General features: G+C 38.2%; 1 protein-coding gene across 1 annotated transcript in view; it reads left to right on the top strand.

Annotated features, from left to right (window-relative positions):
* Positions 1–5,971: 5,971 nt before the first annotated feature.
* Positions 5,972–27,363, top strand: part of LOC139710475 (ribosomal protein S6 kinase alpha-5-like) — an 82,987-nt gene continuing 61,595 nt past the window's right edge. Inside the window, 2 exon segments of the mRNA XM_071622391.1 lie at positions 5,972–6,182; positions 20,072–20,143. Coding sequence (XP_071478492.1) covers positions 6,128–6,182; positions 20,072–20,143 — 127 coding nt within the window. The 5' untranslated portion in view covers positions 5,972–6,127.

Here is a 27,363-nt window from a genome sequence, read left to right as displayed (position 1 = left end):
TGGAGGAAACATCGCTGCGACTCGTGCGACTCCAGAGACTAAAAAATGGCTTGCGCTCTCATCAAGATCGAAGGAGACCCAAGAGCGACTTTAGAAACATGTTCAAATAAGAATGATGGATAATTATTCATCCAGAAGTCCAGACGTCGTCACGACGTCTCTATAAGTCGCCGTTAAAGATGGGTCTCCGCAAAGCCCAGTCGTTGAAACGTCTTGGATGCTTCGCGAATAAAATTAGTCCCCGCGATTTGGCTGCGACTCGAAGGAGACGTCGCGGGGACGTCGCGGAAAAGTTTTCGCGACCGGCTGGAAACTGGAAAGAGTCCGAAAAATCATGTTCGATTCTCTCGCGAGATTACAGTGGACGTCGCGGAAACACGAGTCGCCACTCACCAGGTCGCCAAATAGTCTCCTGCCCTACATAATTTTGCATCACAGTACACAAAAGCTTTTTCAGATAAGAAACAATGATGATCGAGAGGACATTGTACACAGCGAAGGTCTTTAAATAGTAGATGTTCTATTTAATAATATAAGGACCATTTTCAACCATCCAACCAAGGAGATTGATCCAACCAACACCTTTATAGCTATACTTCCTCTTTCGAAATCTCTTGCTGAGTATACACGGGAAACAAAACAGAATCTGATATTACAGTCTATGGTATCATAGTGCAAGTTAATGATCTTTCCTGTAACGAAGGACGTGTATGCATGAATCAAACAGAATAGATTGGCGTTCACGCGCGTTATTGTTGAAAGAGATAATGAAAGAGAAAGATGATGAAAAGGAGCCCTAGTTTCTCTCAAGGAACTGCTTCTTGAATTGTTTTCAATTACTTTAGTGTTCAGTGAAACTTTCATGCTCAAAGATGGAGAGTAGAGATATACTCCAATAGCTCTTCTTAAAGTGACAATATTGAAGATGACCCAGAGGGATGAATGTGTACACGTAAAGATACAGATTCCTTCGTCAGAATACTGATGCCAATAATGTGCATGCATGCACTTTATCTATGATATTCAAACATATCAAAATGCACGTACAGGCAAGAAGCAAACGTGACATCAAAGATACAGGAAATAGTAATATGTAATAGTAATATATGAAATTAATTATCGAAGGCATATGCTCTTGACCATAATGATTATACTAATTATAATTATAGGCTATAACACTTGACTCCACTCCCACACACTTACCACACAATGCCATGACTGTTTCCTCTCCAATAAGCAGGGGCGTATAGACAGCAGGGAATGGGGCTTATATTGCATCTTTCCAGTTTGTTTGTTTGGTTTTATTTCTGCATTTTTCATTATTTCGATTCAAAGTAACATCATGACATTTTTTTTTTTACATTTTCAGTACAAAATAACATCCTCTATAACATTTCCAGCGTTGCGTACAAAGGAAAATACAGTACATACCAAACGTATACAAGTTAATTGTCAGCGATGATGATAAACGACGTCATTTAAAAGGAAATGTTTATAAGTTGAAAAATGCATCAGACCACATATCGTAAGCGTGTGCTTGAAATGATAGTGGCCTGAGGAAGTGGTAAGTGAAAAAAAAAATCGAAAAAGAGTAGGAGTGTCAAGTCTGATATTGTGCAAGGTGCATCGTGCTAAGTGCGGAAGTGCATGGACCTCAAAATAATGGACAACTGCGAATAAAAATTAACAAGGATTCAGAAATTAGGCGCATTAAAACCATAATGCAAATGAGACACTTGTCTTGAAACAAGTTCCGATGTCAGACACAGTTTCAATTCAATTGGTATATCTGGATAATAAATATTTTTGATGGTTGCTTTGAAGGAATAAAGTGCTGTTCGTGACTGGTAATAGATTCCATACGTCAGCAGGGGCGGATCCAGGAATTCTGTAAAGGGGGCGCAACTAATATTTCTGGTGCCACTTCCGGGTTTCATTTCATTTTTTCTTTTTATTTCTTTTGATTTTAACGATAAATAAAGGGGGGCGTGCGCCTCTTGCGCCCCCCTCTGGATCCGCCACTATTCGTCAGGACCATGATGTCTAATACTGATTTATGCGCTAACAAAGATCTAGGGTTATTGAGATGAAAGTCGGATGAGTGGCGTGTGGTACGGGGTACAAGAATGGATATCAGTATTCATGGCAAAGAATGATTCAAATGAAGATGGAAGTAGGTGTGTGACATGCGTAAACATAAAAATGGCTATTTGGAATGTATGGATATCCTCAACTTTGAGAGCTTTCTTGTCTTTGAAAATGGGAGTGGTATGAGCAATGGGAGCATATTAACTAGTATTCAATTGCTTTCTTTTGTAATAAAAAGAGTGCTTCGATTTTGGTTTTTGCAGCAGTTCCCCCAAACAATGTTGCAATTATGCTGATGCGGAAGAATAAAAGCATTATAATAACACAAAGAGAGACTTTACAGATAACAGGTCTTTCAATCTACAAAAATACTAAGATATTTCTAAATATCAAACTTATACATTATCAACGTGATCATGCCAGGTCATTGGCGTTCATTGAATTACGCCTAAAAATTTAACTGAAAATTTCCTAGTAAGAGTTCTTAAGGGTGGAATCGAGGTTGGCATACAGTCAGCCCCCCTCCCAGACTTCGAGGGGAACATATTTTTATAAGGTGTATTCTTTTTGCAATTATTATCAACACTCTTCATCTTCATACTATCATTATTATTACTAGTTATGTATTATTGCCATTATATCCTCTTATTATTGTCATCATTGTCATTATCGTTCTTATCATTAATTTACTATTGTTATTATTGTCATCATCTTCGTCGTCGTTACCTTGGGGTGTTTTTTTTTTTTCATATTAGTGTATTTTCTGATCCCTAAAGACCATTTTCTTCTGCCTCAAATGCGATGGTTTTTTCCAATGTTTAATAAGAGAGTTATAAGGGATGAGATAAATACATGAAATCTTTACTGTTATTGCTATTATTACTATCTGTCACATCATTACTATGTATAACAATTACAAGATAATCTTGTAAATGGCACGCCAGGAATGTGGAAGGGTTCCAGCTCCCTGATGTTCGCACGCAGCAAACGAGCGCCTGTATAAGTTGCGGTGCTCGTTTATGAAAGAAAACCCTTGCACAATAAACTGAACGGTTCCAGTGATATCCCTTAATACTTAGTTTTCTTGTTCTTCCGATCGAACATTTTCATAAATTCCACCAAATTTGTGTGTGCAGTAGATGATTAAAAAGTAATTCATACACTGCAAAAAGTCCGGTGTTAAATAGTGAACACCGAGCTGGTGTTAAATTTTCGGTGCTCATTTATGGTGTTAAATTAACACCTACGGGTGTCATTTCCAAATCTTAAACTGTTTTTTGAAGAGTTTCTTAGTAACTGCACTTCTTGTTGATTTTTAATTTAAACAAGACGATCAAGAATTTTACATTAAAATACTAGATTTTTGAAAAAAAATGTGAAAATAAATTTACACCAAAGTAACACCAGCTGGTGTGGTCCCTTATTGAAGCTGGACGGGTGTTAAACCATTGATATTAACACCAGCAAATATCAAATCAACACCATGTGGTGTCATTTTTGAATTAACACCAGTACAGTGTCAAAATAACACCAGGTACAGTGTCAAATTAACACCAGGAAGTGTCAGGTGAACACTTTTCAACACCATCAGAGTGCATTTTTAACACCTGTGGGTGTGGTCCTTTATTGAAGTTTGATAATGTAAAAAAGAAAAAAAAAAGAAAAAGAAAAAACTCTCATGGAGGGGTACCTCTTCAACACTCCATGATCTCCCCCCGGGCCCCTTTCCATCTCCATAATAGTACACAAAAGACGCGTGCACATGCGAAAATACGATCTATAAGCATTTGCATTGTCCTGAATAATTATATTATTTGTTTTTAACTTTTTATCGATTTTTCTTCTTGATACTCCCAGTTATTATGTACCAGATCACTGAATTGAAAATCTGAAAATGCAAAAGCTCTCTCGTGTGGGAGGGAGATACCACTCCCACACCCTCCCCCTTCTGCCCATCTTCTTAGATTACACCTAATGAAGACGCAGACGTTGAAGAAAAAGGTGACAGATACCACAATTTTCACATTGCCTTGCATGATTATTCCCTTTTTTTTGGGGGGGGGGGGGTAGTCATTTCCCAATACTTCCTCAAAAGTGTGCACCTAAATGGTTGAATTTTGATTTTGGTTTAATTTTATGTCAATTTATGTTTTGCCTGTAGCATCATTTAAAAAAAAATCATATTATCGATCTGCAAACTCAAAATTCCAATATCATGGATGTATACAGAATGTGATACCAATATATGTATCTTTCCCAAACAATAGGTCTCATAATGGTATATTTCTTTATATTGTAATGAATAGCGCCGCCATTTGTTGACCTTGAGAAATATTAACCACAAAAAGTAGTGAAGGTTGACTTGCTTTTCCTTTGTGGCAAATATGAAAATGTTTGGTATATGATATAAAACATATACTGGGATTAAAGAAATATAAAGAAAACAACATTAATTTAGCATATTTCCTCTGTATTTCTTTATACTTTGGAAAATAGCGCCCTCAATGGATGACCTTGAGAAATTTCAAATGTTGGGACATGTAGAGCATGAGTTGCAGTACCCATGTGCCAAAAAGTTGAGGGTGATACATCATAAAATGATAAAGAAATGATTATAGGGGAGCACAATGTGCCCCCCTGACCCTTACTATACCCTATAGGTGTTTGAATGTGTGCACGCGCGCGTGTATAGTTATTTGAGTTTGCATGAAGAATTTGAGGTATAAAGGTCACCAATATCATAATAGGAGCTCCCTCGTGGAGACTTAGTGAGCTCCTTTGTGGAGACGTACATTATGAGCTCCCTCGTGGAGACAATATGAGCTCCCTTGTGGAGACGATATTCGCAGAGCTCCCTTGTGGAGACGACATGAGCTCCCTTGTCGAGACTTGGTATATTTAATATTCTTGTTCATATCTTAAGATTTGTAATGTTTTGGTATATGTTAGTGTTGTCTGGGGTAAATTATTTGTATAGGACCCCAAATTTCTCTATCTCTTCTTTCTTCCTTTAAAATAACAACTATACGTCAAACTAAACCTAAAATCCTATCACAATCCTGTCCCTAACCCTAATAAGTCCTTGGAGAAAATAAGATGCGGGAGCAAATGTCGTGTCACCGTAATCTGGACTACTACTATTATAAAGTATTCTTTTCTGCATTATAAGAATTTACTCTCGAAATTAATACCTCACCGTCCTCATACCAACAGGGTCTGTCTCATGAAGTCATCTTTACATACCGTATGTAGCAGGGCCGGCGGAGCGTTTTCAAAAGTGGGGGGGGGGGGGGGGCACTTCCGGGGTTTCATGAGCTAACAAGAAAAAAAAAAGGTCTTCAGCTCATCTTTCTCTTTCCACATTTCCGGGTTTCTTCACAATCAGCTGACAGCAACAAAAGCATAACCTTACCGCGCTCACACTTCTAGGTCTCTATCTATTTCTTTAAGTCTCATAAGTGTGTCTCACGAGCGAAAAGTCTCTCACAAGGCTTTCATGAACATAATGAAACTATACCCAAACTCACAAAAAGCTTCCTCATGCACTGTCTTTTTCAGCCATCCGTAGGTACAGTGTCCTATTCGCAGGGAGGTCAAAGAGGTTCTAAACCTCTTTAGGGAGGTGGAACTCCCACGTGGCCACCTCCCTGCGTTACCATTTACAAATCGGCCGTTTGTGCGAACCGCGCTAAACACCATTGATATTTTTAGTCTGCTGCCCTCTGTTACAACTCTCGCGCCCTAAACCTGCACGCAGTTTGCGAGCGCTAGCGAACGTGCTCCGCTCCCCCTCCCTCTCTTGTCTCGGAGATCGAGATCTCGCGATCTCGTTCCTATCCCCTCGATAGCTCGACGGTACCTTACGTTGTCCATTGTACATTTATGTGACACGGACCGATACGGACGCGATCGCGAGCAACATCGTCAACAACGGGCCGTGGTCTGACTAACGTTAGCGTTCGATGTGTTGTAAATCTGGTCGATTTCGTCCCAAACAAGCGGGCAAAGTTGCCCAAAATTTCATTGTCGGGCAGTGGAAATGGCGCAGGCGACTGTTGAACATACACGCACAGTTTGTCATGAACTGAAAAATGGTGAGTATTGAACATTTACGAGAAATCTTATCCAACATGTGCGTTTATGTTGTCGTAAAAAGACCGTAACTTCCTTGGCCCTGTTAAAAGTGTTACTTAGTACCCACGACAGGAGTTGTACAGTGGCTCCTCGCCTCTGAGGCTCTGTCACGGCTATGCAATTTGCCAATATGTTTATGTCCACACTGCACACACGCATTACACTTATTGACTTTATACTTAGACTGTTCTTAACATCCTGTTCATTCAGGTCGGTAGGCGGTGTTTGAGAAAACATTATTGGATTGCTATCTTTTTAGTATGGTATAGAAAGTCTGGTCATCTGCCGAGGAAGATGTAATACTTGCTTGTTACAGCTATTATAATGTCATAAGTTTATGGCAACGTACCGGTGGTATTCTGTGTGTAGCCTAACAAGTAACATCGTAACTTGACCGAAAGATCCGTCTGTATCTGGTTGTCAGGGATATGTTCCACGGAGACTGCGTCTGGCTTCACGGATCCCCACAGCGATAACGTCAAAAAAATAAAAGACTCCTCCGGACAGACGGATCTTTCTGTCTACATCGTAACATGACTCTGAGTATGTTTACACAGTGGCAACACACAACCAACTCAGTTTGAGTTTGACTTCGGCAGTGTCAAAGATAGCAACACAAGGTATACTTGGGTGACCCGCACCTCGTTATAGTTAATGTTTATGCATATTTGAATCACTTTTCGTCACTGAAATTCTATGAAATCCCACTTACATACTGGAAAAATGCTGAAGATTCCAATGGAACCACAAATTCACTGTTCGATACCGGAAATTTGCAGCTATCGTCCTCAAACGCGAACGATGCGAAAAAGTTGCGCGCTAAGGAAGGGGCCCGCAACTCGCCACCCGCTCCCATAGACAAAGCACGTAAAAGATGTGTGAGGGTGACCGTGATGTTCCCATAGACAAGCACGTAAAAGATGCGTGCGGGTGACCGTGATGATACTTTAATATAACATGTATTCCTTATATAAATGTCAAATTTTCGCGAAAAACTGCTCGTTTTTCATCACACTTTGCTTGTTTGTGGTAACCCTGCCAAGTTTCAAGTTTTTTAAGGGATACTGAACACAGTCTCGGGCATAATTTTTTGTTCAGTGCGCTTGTAACAATTTTAAGCCGGGTGGCGGTATTCAGGCCCCTGGCGCGCTATATATGGGCACCTCACTATACAACTGCAATATTTGATATGCATAGACGGGTCTACTTAATGATATTGTATGTACAGGCAGTTTCTTTGGTCATGCACCAGTCTCACAAGAAGTTTAACAGATTATGTCAAATCACAAGTTTACAGTAGAGACATACAGTGTGACAGATAAATGAATTGAAAGAAGAATCTGTGTATCGGTATGGGTTTATTAAATAAGCCCTTGAACCTTGACCAGTGAAGATATAATCCTCATAGCAGCAGTGAGCAGCTTGTCCATGAAGCTGAGCTCGGATGGTTGTGCTACGTGATAAAAGGTGACAGTGTCGAAAGCAGAGTTCATTATGATACTTTTTTTTATTATCTTTTCTTTCTAACTCTTTTCTTATTTATTATTATTTTTTTTATTATTATTATTAATATATATATATTTTTTTTTGCGGTTACTCCAATGAAAGAATGTATGAGTTCATCCTCCCAGTTCCACCGCCCTTGGCACTTTACTCACATTAGGGTGCCAGGCATTATCACATTGTTCATTAGCGTTAAAAGCAACTATACCGTGACATTAATCATAGTTGCTAAATTCAGCGACACTGCACATACAGGGACTCACGACACCTACAATGAAATCTTACATTTGAAGGTCTCATTTCCATTATAACCCTGTCACACCGAGCTAGTTCTCACTAGGTTCTCAACAGTCCCTACCCTGTCCAAGAAAATCAGTGAATTAATTTAGTGTTTAATAGTTGGGTGTTAATGTACCAATGTAGCCTAGCCAAGAGAAGTGCACTGTGCAGTTCCTCCTGCTTAATGGAAACTGGATAGATACACTGCCATTCTAAGCCTCTACAGTTTAGAAATTTCATTTTATTTCCTTCAGAACATTCTCCATGAAGTTGCCTTTTGCACTTGAGCTATCAAAATATTGTGAAGATGACTGCCTGTTGGCATGTACAATGTAGACAGTTTTTGTGAGCTCAAATTTTGCCTTGAGTACATTATGTATCAACTGTACCCCCAGTTTTAAAGGTCTCTCCATCAGCAAAAGAAGAAGAAAGAGCAAACAAACAAACATGTGATTAATATACTGACCGTATGCATAGTGTATCTTATCATTTAATTACTGATATTTGTCCATACATGAAAGTTTTGTAACATGTCATGTCTATCTGATCAGTAGCTAGCTTTGAGACAAAATCTTTGAACATATTATGTACACAAATGACACATCATGCAAGATATCATTGATTTGGGTAGTATTTTACAGTCTTACGGTGTATCTATAGACGTACCCTTTACTAATAGAAATTAGTCAAAACAATTTGCCAAGGTTGTTGTGCACTACTGGACAGCCATTGAGAGAAAAACTTTATCTTGTATTGATACTTGGAGTTAATATAGACTTTTAATCATGACTATGATAGTACTACAAACGATGTAAATTTTGCTCCTTTGGAAAATCATTGCTCAGGCGCAGTATAGGATTTGTCTGGTTAGAACCTTGTATTTGTGCAATGAAATTATTGTCTTTAGTTTGCAAATTATTATTGGGACTCCTGTACCACCTAGTGGTAATATTGTCAGAGTACGTACTTGCTTCTATGGTGGGCAAACTTGGGCAGGCATTGTACATATATGTACAGATGTACATGTATTGTAATTGTTGAGAACAATCTCTGTTACAAAAGTATGCATGAAATGAAAGATACAAAGTATTAATAGTTTATTATTATTAGTTTATTCGCTGTTACGCCCATGTAATTGTGCCATTATGCAAGTTTTTCATATCCTTCAATTTAATCACAGTTGGCTTTGTATCATTGCCATGACATTTGATGTTTTGTTTTTATGAACATTTTGCAAACGAAAGTGTACAAATGAGAGAGGAGGGGAAGCCACTCTGCACACTGTTTTCAATCACAACATCCAATGCATGTCGTTTCATATGCAACAAGTCTTGTTTGATCACGCAAGACCTTTCGCTTCCATGGTAATGGCCCACTCCACCACAGTTTTGCAATGAAGGTATGTACCTGTACCTTATTTAAAAGTTTGCAATCATTAAACAGTCGGTGATTGATCAGGCTCTCCGGTAAATAGTATTAGGAATAGATACACATAGTAGATAGAATAGCACTAGATACATGTACTAGATAATTTTGCTTGCACGTGGATTTCATAAACTGAGTAATTTTGTAACCTTGGAGGAAGACAAAATAGACCAAAATCAGGTTTGCATTTTAAACATTCTCTGGTCCAGATAGTGCAATGACTGTGTACAAACATCAGTTACAGGGGTCCAGGCAAGCCAGGTACATTGTAGTAATAGACCTCTGTTTTGCTGTATACAGCATACATTTAGCAAGTCTAATATTTGCGAATCCGGACTTCCCGACAATTTTGCAAGTGGTTAAATTTGCGATAATGGAGTACAGTGCTGAATGGAGAAATGTATGCATGCACATCACATTCATATTGGGATCAGAGTTATTATTTTTGCATGTTTTTAAATTTGCGAAAGGATCTGACTCCCAAAATTTGAGAAAATAAAAACCTCGCAAAACATTTTGTGTATTTGTGTTACTTGTTTGTGCATGTTCAACAGTTATAGTATGCAAATTATAGATGTGGGGCACTATTCTCTAATGTTTATCATGTCATTACTTAAAATTGTATTGATTGAACAGTCTAGTGATAATCTCACATAATGTCAAGGACTCATTGATCATGCTGAGACAATGCCTAAATATAAATGTACTGTTGGCTGTCAAGTAGTGTGGGATCCCTGTACTGCAACTTCTGCCACTTCAGATACAGTGCATTATCTGTTATGACACATCCTGTAGTAACAGCCACAGTGGGGGTAAGGGAGGATGGGCAATCTGTTATAAAACACACTTGGTGTATTATGTGTTGGCTGGAGCTGTCAATCGGTTATGGCAAGTTATGAAGACATATGAAACTTCTTTACTGCAAATGACTTCCCCTTTTGAGTAGTGAATCACAAGACAAATTGTAATGTACTTTGTAGCAAACACATTTTAACCTTTTTTTTTATGCCTCCCCCAACGAAGTGGCCGGAGGCATTATGTTTTCAGGTCGTCCGTACGTCCGTCTGTCCGTCCCGTTTTGTTTTTGTCGATATCTCAAGAACCGTGTGGTAGTTTTACATCAAACTTGGTATGAGGGTATATCCTGGGGGGATAATACTTTGTTTGAATTTTAGGGTCACGGGGTCAAAGGTCAAAGGTCAAAGGTCACAGGTTATTTTGTGAAAAAAAAGGTTGAAAATTCATGTTTTTCTCCATATCTCGCAAATGGTTCAAGGTATCTTCATGGAACTTAGGATATATGCTTGTTCCAATGGGCAGTGATTATCTAGGGAAGTTGGGGGTCATGGTTCAAAGGTCAGGGAGTCAAAGGTCAAGGTCATCTCCTCAAAATATCACTACTTTCCTTATATTTATGCAATGCCTGAAGGTTTTTTTTTTTTTAACTTGATGTATGCATGTATTACCCAATATATGTAACCCGCTACAACAAAAAGGTCCTAAAGTCGCGCACGGTCGAGCATTAAAATTGGTCGAAACTTACGATTTTCTAATTTTGACATATTATTGGAGTCTGACATGTCTTCTATCATTTGTCGAAATTTTGACGGAAAATGATGAAAGGAAAGACCAAAAAATAGCGTTTTTCTGAGCCATGTTTTTTTTGGCGTTTCAGCGAAGCAGAAACTGGTTTGAAAATTTGGATTGAGCGCCACAGATAGGCTCCGCCCCTAACACCGTCCAGAGTGATCTCATTGGTCAGTTTGCTGCTTGCTGCTAACCGAAGCGTGAAGCTCGCACACTGCCCAGTCGACTGGTGCGTGCAGGCGGGGTGCTCTATGCTCAGCCGCTTCTCACATCCTGGTCACTGATTGGTCGGTGAGGAGACCGCTGACGCTGTGCTTGAATGAACTTTTTGGGGGTTGCTAGGGCTTACCTTCCTTTGTCCGGAGCTGAAAACTGACTTGCGTGTCCCTTGATCGCGATTGCGTCGAAAGGAAAACTTTTAGGGCGCTTTTCTCAAAACAGTGATTTTCCAGACGTCTCGACATGCTCTCTTTTAAACATCGATATCTCCGCAGCCGATTATTTTTATAATTATTGTTATATATCAATTTAAAGCAGAAAGATTAGGGAATTATGTCATGCAATTTTCAAAGAATCGACCTCGCCCGACTTTAGGATCATTTTGTTGTAGCGGGTCACATATATTCTGTGGGAAGTTTCTTGCCAAAAGGTCAAAGGTCAAAAGGTCAAAGGTCACGTGAAAGTGCTGAATTGCACTTTTTCCTCCATATCTCAAAAGTAACTCAAGGTATCATCATGAAACTTACATATTTATGCATGTTCAACCTACATGTAACAGTGATTCTCTTTGGAACTGTGAGGTCAAAGGTCAAAGGCCAGGTTTAGATAATGCTATTTTCCCATTTAATACTGAAATTATACTTTTTCTCAATACCTTGAAAATTACTCAATGCATAAACTTATAAAAGGGTCAAAAGTCAAGTAAAAATCATCAGTTCCCCAAATACCTGCACTCTGACATTTTAATCATTCATCCAATTGAACCTAGTTCTAGGAAAGTGAACATTCAGCACATTTGGCAAACCTGTCATTTTGATATTTTGCCAATTGTGTGAAACTGTCATCACACATTGTCAAGACATTGTACTATTGACCTATTAGGAGAACCATGCATTATGGCGGAGGCATATCAGTCGCCGTAGCGATATATCTAGTTTTCTCTCTCTCACTCTTCTCATTAGAACTCTAAAGACTCTTTCTGACTTGTTTTTGTTCCTTAAAAAGAATATTTTGTATACCATTTGAAATGATAGCTACTGAGATGTTGCTTTTTTTTTTCCATTCGCGATGTCTTTGTGTATTCAAGCACAAATTTAAAACTTTTGACATGCATTATCATCATTATTATTTTTTTTTTGTAGGAACTTGTTATTGGTTTACAAGTACCTCTTATCAATATGTTTTCCTTATTAGCATGTTTGATGCATTCTTATTGTAGATTTCTCAATGTCATATTATTGTTATTATGAAACTCCTAATACATCTGTTCAATTAAAGATTAGTATAGAACCTGTAAGTATGAAGTAGTATGTGTGTGTGTGTGTGTGTGTGTGTGTGTGTATGTTGCCTTTGTCAAGTTTTGTTTGTCTGAACAATAGTTGTTGATCTTACCAACTGACCTCTCATTTTTTCTATAGATATCAGTGGTTCGGATGGCAATGCTTATTAGCTCGATTTCAAAGACTGAAATGCATCACACAGACAATGAAAGGAGGTTTTACCCTGTTTCATTCTACCACTCTAGAAAAGAAAGAAAAGAAAACACCCCAAACAACCCATTATTCCCAGGGTCCTACTGAAAATCAGGCATGAGGAAGTACAGTTTTGCCCCTGAAATGTATGTTTGCCTTATACAATGTAGATCCAACATGCAATACTCTACACATTTAGTCACAAAATAGTGCCAATGTAATTTCATTCTGAAAATAATTTCTTTCAGTATTTAAACCTGTCTGCACCAAGGTACAAGTAGTAATGCAACAGACTTGTTGTTGATTTGTTTTCTGTTTTTTATTTGTGGTTGTTGTTTTATATATACAGTTTTTTTGTGTGTATTTCCAATGTGATATAATAGCTCTGTTTAAAGTGAAATTTCATCCTGATATTATGTTGCTTTGTATAACAATAACTCCAATACTCACATTTGATTGGTCATTGCATGGCTGCTGTTGTAGAGATTGATCAACAATTGCAAAGAACTATGAAATTGTGCCATGATATCAGATGTATGCCATCAACTGAGAACAATCGTGTGGTCATAATAATAGCCCCCCTACCTCCTGAGATTGGTAGGTACAACCATGGACCTACACTGTACATCGTTGTAGGTCCATGGTACAACACACAATTCATTATTAATTCCTCAATACAGAGTGAGGACAACTCTTGGTTCTAGCATCTATTTCATTAAGGGCCTGTAATAAATTTTCATCATTGCCCTAAATTAAAACAATCTCAGGAAGAGAATAGAAGTTATCAGGCTTTGTACAGAATATGGGGGATAGCATACCGTACCCGCAGATAGCAACTTTTGCCGTGTATGTTGTACAGTGTACATGTAGACCTCAGATGGTCAAATCATCAGTATTCAATCCTCGACCAGAGTTCATGCAGGGAGGTCTTTTCACACCTCCCTGGTTCATGCCATGAGGAGAGTTCTCTTGTAGGTATGTGAATAACCTAACTTTTGCTTTAACCTAGATCTTAGTGATAGAGTTTAGCAGGAGGTTGCTTCCTGCAGGAATTTGTGCAGGTTGGACCATCCCTAGGTTCAATAATCAACATCTTATTTATTTTGTGTAACCATAACCATTGTGTCTAGTTTTGCAAAGGACAAACCAGCTATACAAGATTTTTCCTTCATTATGTTCAGATATATCATTATACATGAAAAGGTAACATGATAACTTACAATGCATGTTGCAACAGCTGTGCCACCACCCTCATTTGTGTTACGATTGGTTTATTATGGTATTAAGGAATGTTTAACCTTGTTATATACACAAGTGTTGCATGATGATAATGTGACCATCAATTTGTTGCTACATTGTACAGTACACTGTATATTGTATTCAATAATTATAATACTTAGAAACTGGACACATAAAATGATGACACAATTATTTCATAGGCCATTACCAAGAAGTGTTGCCATGCCATTGATGATACTGTGTCATAACAGATTCAACATTCAACCCTTGCTGTGCTTTGGATTAGGTCAGATAGAGTAATAAAATGAATCCAGTTTAATTTCCTTTTATCTCTGTTAAACAACATATATGCACAAATTTGTACCTTTCAGCTTGTCATGATGTGTAAGTGAATTTTGTTAATTAAATGTTACTTTGCAACTATGGAATTGCTGTGTGAAATATCCAACATTAGTTTTACTTTGAATCAATCTTAATCTACTGCTGCGAAGACCCTAGTAATCATTTGCAAATAATGATTTATGGAGAGATCTCCTGTGTGCAATGTGATGTACATTGTACGTATAATATGAACTTCTTAAAACATTTCCACTGCTTATAAACGTTGATCTTTTTTTTTTGCACTGAAAGTAATCTTAAGATCTATAGCTCAAATGCAGAAATTGTGTCCATGTTCATTCTTTTCCTGTGAATGTATCACATTGTCTCATGGTTGCCAAAAGTGTTTGATTTTGCTTATCAGGGTGAAGATCCTGCAGATCCTGCAGTTGTCCTGATTGAGTAGGCCTGTGTGTTGTGTTGGTGACTACACTGTGTGTCTTCTTATTTTCTTTTTAAATCGTAGTAAGTATATCGTCGCTGGGGCGACCTAAGACCTCGTATCTACAACATGTCAAATGTTCAGGAGAGCCAAAAAATATGGCAGCCAAAGCGCTGTAGCGAATGGGATAGCCTTTCCTTTGACATGCCGCGGTGGCTTCATTTATGGTGTAAGACAGTTAGGATTTGGACAGGACATCACTTAACCGATTATTTGACCATTAATCCAAAAAAGTCATTTTCACCAAAATTTCAGATACAAGGTCTTGTCACCCCAGCGACGAAATTATAGTCTTTAGTTTCCCCATTTAGTTTTGCACATGAAGACTGACTACTGTACCTTTTAGGACCTTCCGCCCATGGGTCCCTCAGGAAAACAGACTTCCCCATCACTCTTTGTAAGCCAACTCTGGTCATTTGATCGCTGCCTAACCTGAAATAGTTGGGGGAACCTGGTACTGTACAAGGAGACAATGAGATAGACCCCTGGGAAGGCTGCTTGCTAGTCTTTCATGCTGGCAGTCAAATTTTGATATCTACTCAGGTCCATGATCTACCCAAGCAGTGTGTTATAGGGAGCATGAAGTACAGTATGGTATACACTTGTACAGCCATGTATGACTTCGTGTACAAAAACATTCATCAGGTGTGGCTGAGTATCTCAAGTATCAATGCAGTGTCTTCTTTTTATTTCAAATTTCTTAATTTGCTTGAAAAAAAAAAAGAAAAAATACATGGCATGGGAGTGAAAGTCAGGAATGCATGAAGTTATTGTGCTGAGAAAGGGGTTACAAAAAATGACTGTCTGGAGCATATGCACGCATATACACTGTACACACAGAGAGACATAAACGTAAAAACAATACAAAAGACAAGCTATCACATATCAAACTAAAACAGATACAACATGCAAAACAAAATGTAAAACAAAACTAAAATTGAGATTTAAGATTATGCTTCTTCACATCTGTCCAGTGTGCAAATACATAGTTTCGGCTTGTTTGTAGAGATCATTTGTCTTTTTGTATGAATACTATGATATCTGTCTAATAAAGCTGATTATTTCTGTTGTTATAAGGTCTTTACGAAGTAAATCCTGTAAAAATAAATCAGATTTCAGATTCATCCTTCAATACAGTAAGTGATAAAAACAAACACATTGGTCATGATGTAACCACAAATATAAAAAGCAGTCACCAGTAATTCAACTTGGTAATTTTTGGTCAAAATATGTTTAAAAAAAAGAAAAGAAAAGAAAATGAACTATAGTTCTTGATGTATTTTTTATTTAATTAAAGCTGGAGAGATTGAAAAAGACAAAACATATTGGCCATTCTGCAGGCATGACCTCATCCTGTCAGACATTAACTGAAAAGGAAGAGGATAAAATGGCACACAAGCAATACAGTTATTTCTCATTTCTCCCTCTGTGTTGCCACAACAAATTCAATCAGTATTAGGAGTGGGACATTACTGTGCATGTTAACAAATGAGAGCATCAGTAAATCAAGATACGTTTGTGCAAAAAATTTGAACGTAAGTCGATTGATAAATAACCCCAAGTAACTGTTTCAAGGATCTTCATAGTTCACCTAGTTTCCGCTGTTTCCTTGCCCATGGTGGGGGTGACTGTCTTGTTACTATGGCAACCCAATGCATTTCCTGCCAGTGTTTTTTCTGACCCTCAGTCAGTGAGGTCAAAGACTTTGTGTTTCCCTGAAGAAGAAAAAAAAAACAACCCAGAAAGGACCATGATAATTAATCATCATCTCTCTTGTTTGTTTTTGTTTTGGTGTATTTGTTGGTTCATATGTATATGTGAAGGTGTGTCAGATAAAACTATGCAAATCAACCCATACAGATGTTTTAGTGTTGGTTCAAGTCCAAAGGTGTGTGTGCTGTGCAAGTTGTATGATCTTACTGTATCATGTTAGCCAATCTTCTTTTGTAATATATTTATAATATATAGTATGCAATTTGTATGTTTGTGTAAATGATACACACATTGTTCCAGTGTTGGATGTTTTGCACTTTCATGGAAGAGGTCATGGGTTTGATTCCCACTCAGTGCATACATCCCAATTGGCAAGGTGTTTAAGCCATCATGTCTCAAATGAATCAGGTTTACAAATGAACAACAAGCAATAATGAGGGTAGTCTCAGTGGCAGGGCTTTTGAAGAGTGAACATGCAAAATGAACACTGAGTAGGCTTCTCATGCTTTAGGAGACCATGATTATTACATGATTATTCTATATCACTCTTCATTTGTTATATCATTTTGCCCCCCCCCCCCCCCCAAAAAAAAAAAAAAAAAATCATTTTTGTTATTTTCTTGAAAATTATGAATAATCCAGCCTTGAATGGTTGTAGTTACACGCATAAAAAACATGGAATTTGGTATACATTCAACTAGAACCTTCCATTATATGTATAAGACAATTGTATATGTCTGAAATATTTCATTTCTTTTTTCTTTTTTTTTAAATCTTAATCTTATTCAAGTACATGTAGCTATATACTTATGTGCATTTTAAGAGAGAAATTGATAAAATACTTTTCTGAGAGCTCTTCTTTTATAGCACAAAGGGGCACAGGTGTACCCCATGCAGTGTTCCACTTCAATTCTGTGTTATTTTACTGTTATTTTAGTGTGTGACTTGACAGTGATGATATACAGTGTACCTTCCCAGCACCAGGTTTTCAATATTTGCAAGGGATATACAGTGAAAACAAAACACAACACAAGACCAGAGAACTTTTCATTGCCCCTTGTGGTAGAGGCTTTCATACATAATACCGTTTAAGCCTTTCTACAGCATCGCAAGAATTGTATGACATTTGAGATTAGAATGGAATGTATGGTAATAAATTTTCAGCTGTTAAACTCTTCTAGCACTTGCACTTGTGCTAACTTTTGGTTTCCTTGTTAACAACAGCAACTTTGTAGAATTATGCTACATGTATCATATTTAACTCTCAAATATCATCATTTAATCATATTATTGTAAAGGAGTAACAGATAAGTATATTTTTTTCACATATGTATGTAGACACAATTGTGTTATGATTCTTATATGTACATGTTCAAAATGTTGCTAATAAAAACTTCAAACTTCAAAGTTCAAACATGGCATTAGTTGATATCACTGAGTAGCCATCAGGGAAATCATTGTACAAAGTAAACTGATGTACCAATTAAGGTGAATGGACAACATTCTCTTCATTGTATTAAAGAGAAGTACCACAGAGAGAGATTTCCATTACCGGTATATGGATTCAAAGAAATGATAGTGTGGATAAGTGAAAATTGCCATTTCCTGTAGGGAATAATCAGCTGACACACTGTACAGTGGACACATCAGAAGAGCAGTGGTAACCTGTATGCATTGGAGTGTTTATTGAATGATATAGGCCTACACTAAGTATGGTAGCCCTACTACATATCGACCACCTTCTTTTAAACTGACCGCATATAATTGGCGCACTGAACACTTAGTACGCACTTCCTCTGCGTGCAAAGCACATAAAAATGGATTGGCTTTGAATGTAGATGAGGATGGTGTGGGAAAACGCGATAATTCACTGTTCATTAATGGTTTTAATCAATGACAAAATTTCGAATGAATATTTTCACCGAATCGTAATGACAGCACAATGTAATGTCTATGGAAGTTTCTAAAAAGCTTCGTAGACGTTTTCTACAACACGGTGTTCAATACAACTCGGTTTGCGTGCATTGTCAATGCAAAAAGAGCGGTCGATCCTAATAACGAAATTTACCGCGGGGAGCTGAAACGAGGCCACGCTAGATCGTCGGCGATATTTTTGCACTGAAACTTCGAATCGAAAAGGGAACAACGGCATTTGATAGAGCTAGATTTTCTCAATCACATAGGTCAAGTTTTTTACGTGAATTTCAGTGTTAAATATCGTTATCAAGCAAAATAAACATTAGGCGGTCGATGAGTAGTAGGTCCAACCCTACTGCGAAAGCATTATGTTGTTCACAACAAATTACAATTCATGTCCAGATTATAGAATGGTCACAGGACCAAGGCTGCCATATGGAAGTCATTTGTGACCCGCTACAGCTGACGGCTGAGCCGAGAAAATCGAGTTTGATGTCACATCATTAAAATTGGTCAAAACAATCGGATTTCTGTTTTTGGCATAATTTTGTAGTCTAATGCTTTGTCTATCATCTGACGAAATTTCGACGCTAAATGATCAAAGGAAAGGCAAGAAATAGCGTTTTTCTGGGCCATGATTTTCCGACTTTCAACGTAATCAGAATCGTGTCCAAAGATTTGGATTTAGCGCAACAGCTTGACTCCGCCCCTAGCAACGAGGGAGTGATCTTATTGGCCAGTGCATGGCACCTGATTACTGTTTGGTCGTGCGTAGACCGCTGGCGCTAAGCTTGAGTGAACATCGCGGAGGTCGCTAGGAGCATACCTTCTATTGTCAAGCGGTGAAAACTGTCTCACCTCCCCTTGATCATGCTAACGTCAGAACGAAAACTTTGAAGGTGTTTTTCTCGACACTCTGATTTCCACAACCACTTGACATGCGCTAACATAATCATCGATATCTCCGCAACCGAGTACTTTTATGAATTGTGCTATATATGAAATTGAAGTAGAAGAGTAATGGAATAATGTCATGCCATTTTCAGAAAATTGTCCTCGCCGACTTTTGTATATTTTTGTTGTAGCGGGTCACATTTTATTTTAACATGCCTCCGGCTTTTGCTGAATCGTTCAGGACATTTTGTAAACCTTTTATACTGTACATGTATCCAAATGGTTTTTACTACTGACTAAATGTATGAATTGAATTGAATTGAATTGAATATTGTTCTAGGACACAGTGTGAGATATCATGCTAACTTTTAAAGTGTCCTGCAAACCAATTCTGAATCAATCCTTTTTGGTTTTGATATTTTGCTTTCAGTTTCAAAAATTTAAGCAACTCTTTATGTTAAATTATTCTTGATAAATTTCTTTTGCAAGCTAAATTCTACTTTTAGAAGTATTTCTGCTTTGTGCGCCAGGTCCATCATACCGTGTACAAGACAACCAAGTGCAGGACTCACAACTTGTTTACAGCAAGGCAACGTCATGAAAATCCTAGTGACCTTTCATTTTGATAGCAACCACCCCCCAGTATGAGGTGGGATTCCCTGGTTTTGAGTGAACCACAAACTAAATCGCTTGCCAGCTAGCAGCATGGTAGAGTGAGTGATAATGGGAAGGCACTGACTTGAGTGTGAATGGTATCATTTTGTTTTCTATCCAAATGCAGCTAATCTAACAGGACATGCAGAGAAAGTGGGACGTGAGAACTTTGAGCTGTTGAAGGTGTTAGGAACAGGAGGTGAGTATCAAAACAGCCTTGTTCTTTTTGTTATGCATTTTTAAAGTCTTGATTCCAGACAGTCTCTTTTCAAAGAAAAAGAGTGGAACATGATATTGTTGACTGCAAAATGTGCTTGAAGAAAAAACAGTACAGGAAAGGAAGCAGTATTTCTTCATGATGTATATTGAAGAGAAATATGATTAAATATTGATTTTTCCTTAGGGGTTTAGAGTAGCACATGCAGAGCCATCAAAAACAACAGCATTAAAACAACAAGAACCCTGAGCTACCTCCTCCAAATACATAGGAGAAAGAAGACACGGTCCATTTTGATAGACAAACAAAGTAAGGAAAAAATTACTGGGATATTTACACTTGAGACTCTCTTGATAGGACTTGTTTGCCCATCCGCCATTAACAAGTAACTGGTGTCTTCGATGTTGCACAAAAGTGAAGACATACAACATATTACGTGAAGAGTATACTGTAAAAGTGGTTTCTTTCGCGTACAGATACTTTCGCGGTTTCCATCGGTGCTGACTTTTTCGCGTGTGTTTAAATTCGCGGTCGGCAAAATCTGTGAATTCACAGTCGGCAAAAACTGTTTTATTTTGCACATAAAAACCAAAACTATAATCCAATTATTCTTTTATTTATTGAATAGAAATTAAAATTAAATGCAGGCTTACCGGAAATCCCATCTCTCGAATACTTTATAACATGCTTGTACCTACATTACGCGGTATCGCTGTGTGTGTGTTGACCATCAATACACTCAATGCGCGGAACCTTCGTGTGTGCATGTTTGCAATAGCATTGTATCAAGTGGCGAGTTCAAAACATTTCCTTGCGTGGTTAATTTCTCGCGACTCTTCAAAACATTTTCGCGTGATGTTAAATTCGCGGTGCAACCCCAAAGTGCGAAAAGCGCGAAAATAAAACCACCGCGAAAGAAACCACTTTTACAGTACCTGACTCCAATGTTTTTATCAAGGATATTATTTCAAACACATCTTATGCTACTCAACTAATGCAATTACATGGCATCATGTATTGACTTTGTGTTTTGATAGGCAGTGCTCCCAAGCCTGTCCAGTGAATCATATGGTCATTGATGCATGTGAATCTATTATATATATTTTTTATCTTGCACATGGGAATGGTTTATAACAAAAGGGACTTTCATCTGTTGCATATGTATCCCTGTCAAACCATGTTTGCTGACAACTACAAAAGAATATGTTTGGCTTCCCCAAGGTTTGTCAGTCATAACAACAAGAGCCCAACAGCAAACCTTTTATTCTCAGAATTGTAGTATTGTTAGAAAACAGATACATAATTTTATGTTATCATACTTGCATAAGAACTTGCACCCAGTCACTTCTTACTGATGTGATTTAGTCATATGAATAATAACAGCTTGCTGTTTGTGGGAGTTTAATCTGTGAATTTGGAAGAAAGAGGTCACATAGACCAGAAAATTAAGCGATGCTCATATTGTGCTCAGTGGGAAGTATGCTTGGTTTTATTCATGTTGGAAACTTACAATGTATCTGGTATTTTATAAATGGATATGCATTACACTGTCAAAAGATCTTGAAATTCTGACTTTTGTTATAAACTTTATCTTTCTGCCTCTTGGATTTCTCAGTATGTAGACGTAGCAAATCCATGGCATCTTATTCAGTGAATAGGGGATTTATGTATATCATCATATCTTTGTGATATTCTGCAAAGGATCAGTATTTGTTTATTGCATGTCAGCTTTTATTCCTGCATTTGCAGATAACAATTTGTAGCACTCTAGAGCTGGAATATACAGCCCACATAAAGAAATGTGGTTCTCACATTTTTCATGTCATTTTCTCCCGATGCAAAATGGATGCCAGCAATACTACACAAACAATTCATAAGTACTCTGTGCATGAATTCTCTATCTCTCTCTCTCTGTCTTGTTCTGTCAGTTATTACATTCATTCCATGTAGTGCTCCATTATAATTAGTGATTCCAAGAATAGTGAGGTTATGAGGCCACACATGGGTTGACTGCCCGGAATACACTTTACAGAATGTACATTGTATCAATGTTGTTCACCCCTCTAATTCGACATGTAGCAAGCAATGTATCCGCCCTGCTCATCATAAAACATGTCGTGAGGTAACCAGGAGTTTTTCATTTAAACATTCCATCGACAATACATGTACAGATCCTTCCTAATGTTAAACCTCAATGGTACTAAAAGTGTGTATTGATAACTGCTTCCGCTTTTTACAACCAGAAGAGTGGAAATGGAGTTCTGCATCAATCTAGGCATGATAGAGTGTATTAAATCAGGGAGATAAGGAAGAGAAGTGTGAAGTGGAATAGGGTGGGTGTCATATCACTTTTCATGGTAGAGCGATAAAGGTAATGGCTCATGGGGGGGGGGGGGGAGCTGCAGTAGCTGTCGGTAAAGTTGACATCATCATTGCGTTAAGAATAATAACGGTGATATAATCAACTTTGATTTGACACCAGAGAAGTTCATCCAGACTGTTTATTGAACATCACTTGTGTTCTCATAATTTTTCAGACAAGTGCAGTATTTTGTATACTGTACCAGTAAATGATTTAAATGTTTGAAACATAGAAAGACATAAAGAGTTATGACCTTGTAATAGCATGTACATATAATGTACTTCTAAACTGATACGTACATTGTACATACACAGTACATTGTTACAGCATTTAGTAATGGAAAAGCCGCTTGTGTTCTCATAATTCATAACTGTATTAAACAGTACTATTGATGAAAAGGAGACAAAAATAAAGGAATTAACTGCAGAGATTCCTGAATGCATCTAATTGAAATGGAACTTTTGACCTCCTAATGGCATGCAAAGAGTAGCTTGCATAGAGTTTACACCAGCAGAATGTCACTAACTTATTTCCAAAGGAGGGTGACAAAGGGTGTGTTTATCAACTCTTTTTCTCGGCAGAAACAGGTTTTCTCAAACAGCTTTCAAGGAATTTTTACGCGTTGATAAACGCAAAGCTGTTTTGAAAGCCCTTTCGGAAAGCCTTTTCGAAAGCTGCAAATTTGTGCTTTCTGAAACAGGTTTCCTAAACGGGTTTTCAGAAACCTGTTTGTTAAAGCCTTTTGAAGCGAGATAAACGCAAAGCTGTTTTGAAACGACTTTCTACTGCAGTTACGAAGCATACACGCCTTATATGACCTCTTCTCCTCGGGTCGAAGTGCGCAATGCAGCTGTGCAGTGACAGGCCAGTTATCGTGTTCGTGAAGAGTAGATAAACGCAACTTTTTTGGAAGCCGTTTCTAAAGGGCTTTGGAAACGGCTTTCAGAAGGGCTTTGGAAATGGCTTTTGAAAGCCGTTTAAACAGGGGAAAATGATAAACGCAGCCAAAGTGATGTAATATGACAGGACGAGTTGTGTATATTCACCAAAGACACTTTAGCCCGAATTCAGGAAGGTGGTTTAAACTCAGACCATGGTTTAAATAAGCGTGAAATAGGTGTACCTTTGACATGCCCATATCAACGTGCGTTTGTTACTGGACTTCTGTTGGCGTACGCACTCTGTCAATCGTATTTATGCAGAAGAAATGTGCATAAACCATAGTATAGATTCAAACCACCCTCATGAATTTGGGCCTTTGGGTTAGGAATCTTTGGGAGCTAAGCACAGCAACAGTGTGTTATTTTCAGTATGCAAATCTTGGTTTCATCACAGCACACATTTATCATGACATTGATTATTGGTTGTTGCTGTAGTGCCTGTCACATACTCTTACAAAGTTAGCTGCTTCAGCTAGATACCTGTATCATCAACCACATACTGCAAAAGCTGTTATTTTCACGTACAAATATTTTTGCAAATTAGGAGGTCACAGACATTTTCGCAAGATCTATGTTGTTGTGATTTTACACCAAGGCTGTTTAAGTGCACTACACATGTGTGTCTGTAAATGTAATGTTAATTAATTCATGGCCCACAGTAATTCACAAAATTTGTAAAAATTTAACCCTTGGGAAAAGAACGGGTTTTACAGTACATGAGAAGCTATCATTGAGATCTTTGATCTAAGTACACAATAAATTGTGCTTATGGTTCATGAAATGTTCTTTGAACAATTATCGTCTATTTTGTTTCTGTATCTGTGTTACTGGTACCAAGAACAAAGATTGCTGTCCCTTTGTGTGGATGCCTATTTTTCATTTGCATCATGTATACTACTGTAAAACAAAACATTTTGTGGCCTGAAATTTTTCACAAATTGGAGCCGGCGGCCTTTTTCATGGCATGAAATTTTCGTGAATTGCCACTGGCAGTCAATGCATGTACAATAGCGTAGACAAGAACTTTTGTATGCATTTTAATCTTGGCCCTCGCAAGATTTGTGAATTTACGATAAATGCAAACATTTCTGGTTTTACAGTATTACTGTACATGATAATGCGACATGAATCAAAAGGATTTTCTTGAAACTTAGTGCGAAGGCGAAATGTGACAGGCATGTGTCCCAATTGGAATGTGGGAATTTTAGCTCACATCATGTGCCTCAAACCATAGTTGCTTGTCATACAGTATAGCTTGAAAAATATGTTGAGCACTGTTTTTTGTCTTGCAAATTAGTGTTTTGATGTGACACAATAAAGGGTTATGTGAATGAAAAATATTTGGTGAAATTTTGTGAAGGTGCAAAGAAATAATAGGCTGACATTAGCTGGAGTCAAATTGTTGGCTTCAATGTAAAGTATGACAGGCTCATGATCCAATCAGCATTACATCATGGAGTTGTTTTGCTACAATTTCTGAAAGACAATATGGGATGTGGGATGAATATTCATGCAACATCGATCTTCACCCATAAAAGGCACATTGATAAAACATGTTTTTCCTGTCTCACTTCCATGTACAATATTGTGCAGGTTACCAGTACATGGGTAATGCCAGCCAGTGTGTTACCCACCGGCACAGTCCCACTTCCATTTTGGCTGTTCCTAGTCTGTGATATTCTACACTGGTGTGCCAAGCCATTCAAACCACATCAGGCCAACATTCAGAAAGCATGAAGTAGCCATCTGTATGAATCATACACATCAGCACAATAGTGTGGTTGATACACTGGCGTACTGTATGCATATCACTTGTGCACTTACCATAAAAGTTTTGAACATGTGTTAGACAAATTTTGGATCTCCATTTGGCATTATGTAATCCTGTGGTAAATTTAACGTGGTGATATTGTCAGAAGAGTTGGTGCATTAAAAGGAAAAGGAAATGCAGGAAGTGAAGAAAAAAATAAAGAGAAAGGTGAAATTGGGAAGAATCAGAGGTTGGTGTCAATTGCGTTGTTGCAGCTTTTTTGTGTCCTCAAGAAGAGCGACGTTCTCTGTGTTACAACTAGGGCTCATTAGTCATGAGGTCCTTTGAAAACAATATTACCAGCATGCGAACCCATTTTGATAAGCAGTCATTCAACATGAATGCCCACCCAAGACAAAAACAACTAGAGAGGGGCCGTCAAAGGCGGCAGACCCACGCCTTGTACAAAGTCGGGGTAAACATACTGTGCATTCGGTCATCTACCAGAATTCGGTCACTTAATTGCCAGTGTCCTTTATCACCAGCCAGTGCGTTCTACCAAAGATCGTACACTGAAGTGTACGATCTTTGGTTCTACAGTCACATCACACGCAAATCACATCATTTCACATACGGTAACACTCATTCACCACAGGAAAGTCCTTTAGTCTCCTCCAAAAATCCATCGAAAATCCCAAATTCCACCGTCAAAAGTGCAGATTCGGAACTTTTCCAAGCGCGCGCGAATTAAGTCCAGTTTTAAGAGTATTGTCTACGCGACGGGTCGCCGAAAAAGCGCTAAAAATCGAGAAATACGCCGTTTTCTTGCGGGATATTTTGCTTATAGCAAGCCAAGAGTGTGTTGATATCAAAGGTCGTATGAGTGTACGATCTTTGATGGTATCCACAAAAGCGCAAAAGAAAAACAAAATTTAAGTACCCCCTAGGCAATTACCCCTATGATTAGTGTCTACGGGAATTATTCAATGCAAGGGTTAAATGCAAATGTCTACTGCACCAGTATTCGGTCACCAACGAGCGCCGCAACGTCCCCGATGCTATTTTGCACCAACAGGGTAGAGCGCGATGCATTTTCAGCGGCCTTGCACACGCATTGACATTGAGCGCGCATATCGTGCAGTGTGACTGCGACCGAGCAAATGCTCCTCCAACGAAAAAAACGATCAATTTTAATTTGAAAAATCATCAAAATACGGGCCAGTTTGTGACGACGGAGTGCCCGAACTTTCATAAATCCAGAAGGACATAGTCCTTCAAATAGGCCTAAACGTAAATTTCGGAATTGTTACGAACATTTGAGCAGCGAAGTCCGATCGTTTGGGAGTTTATGTTTTCGTATGGTAGCGGAAAATCGCAAAGTGAGAAACGGGAAATTTTCGGAATGGTCACTATACCATGGGGTCAAAACTTAAAGGTCGCACAGAATTTGCAAGGGTCAACCGATTATCACCAAAATCTAATCGATTCTTTCCTGTCATTATCCAGACATCCCCTGAACATTTCGTGCAAATCCGTTTACCCGTTCTCTTGTTATCTTGTACACAAACAAACAAACAAACAAACAAACAAACACACAAACAAACTAGAGAGGGGCCGTCAAAGGCGGCAGACCCACGCCTAAGTACAAAGTCGGGGTAAACATAATGTGCATTCGGTCATCTACCAGAATTCGGCCACTTAATTGCCAGTGTGCTTTATCACCAGCCAGTGAGTTCTACCAAAGATCGTACACTGAAGTGTACGATCTTTGGTTCTACAGTCACATCACACGCAAATCACATAATTACACATACGGTATTAACACTCATTCACGTACAGGAAAGTCCTTAAGTCTCCTCCAAAAATCCATCGAAAATCCCAAATTCCACCGTCAAAAGTGCAGAATCGGAACTTTTCCAAGCGCGCGCGAATTAAGTCCAGTTTTAAGAGTATTGTCTACGCGACGGGTCGCGGAAAAAGCGCTAAAAATCGAGAAATACGCCGTTTTCTTGCGGGATATTTTGATTATAGCAAGCCGAGAGTGTGATGATATCAAAGGTCGTATGAGTGTACGATCTTTGATGGTATCCACAAAAGCAAAAAAGAAAAACAAAATTTACGTACCCCCTAGGCAATTACCCCTATGATT

The sequence above is a fragment of the Diadema antillarum genome, unplaced genomic scaffold (assembly GCF_040938485.1).
Source record: "Diadema antillarum isolate AM-2024a unplaced genomic scaffold, OU_Dant_1.0 seq00001536_RagTag, whole genome shotgun sequence".
NCBI classification, from domain to species: domain Eukaryota; kingdom Metazoa; phylum Echinodermata; class Echinoidea; order Diadematoida; family Diadematidae; genus Diadema; species Diadema antillarum.
Note: the sequence above shows the minus strand (reverse complement) of the source record. Positions and strands in the feature narration are given on the sequence as shown.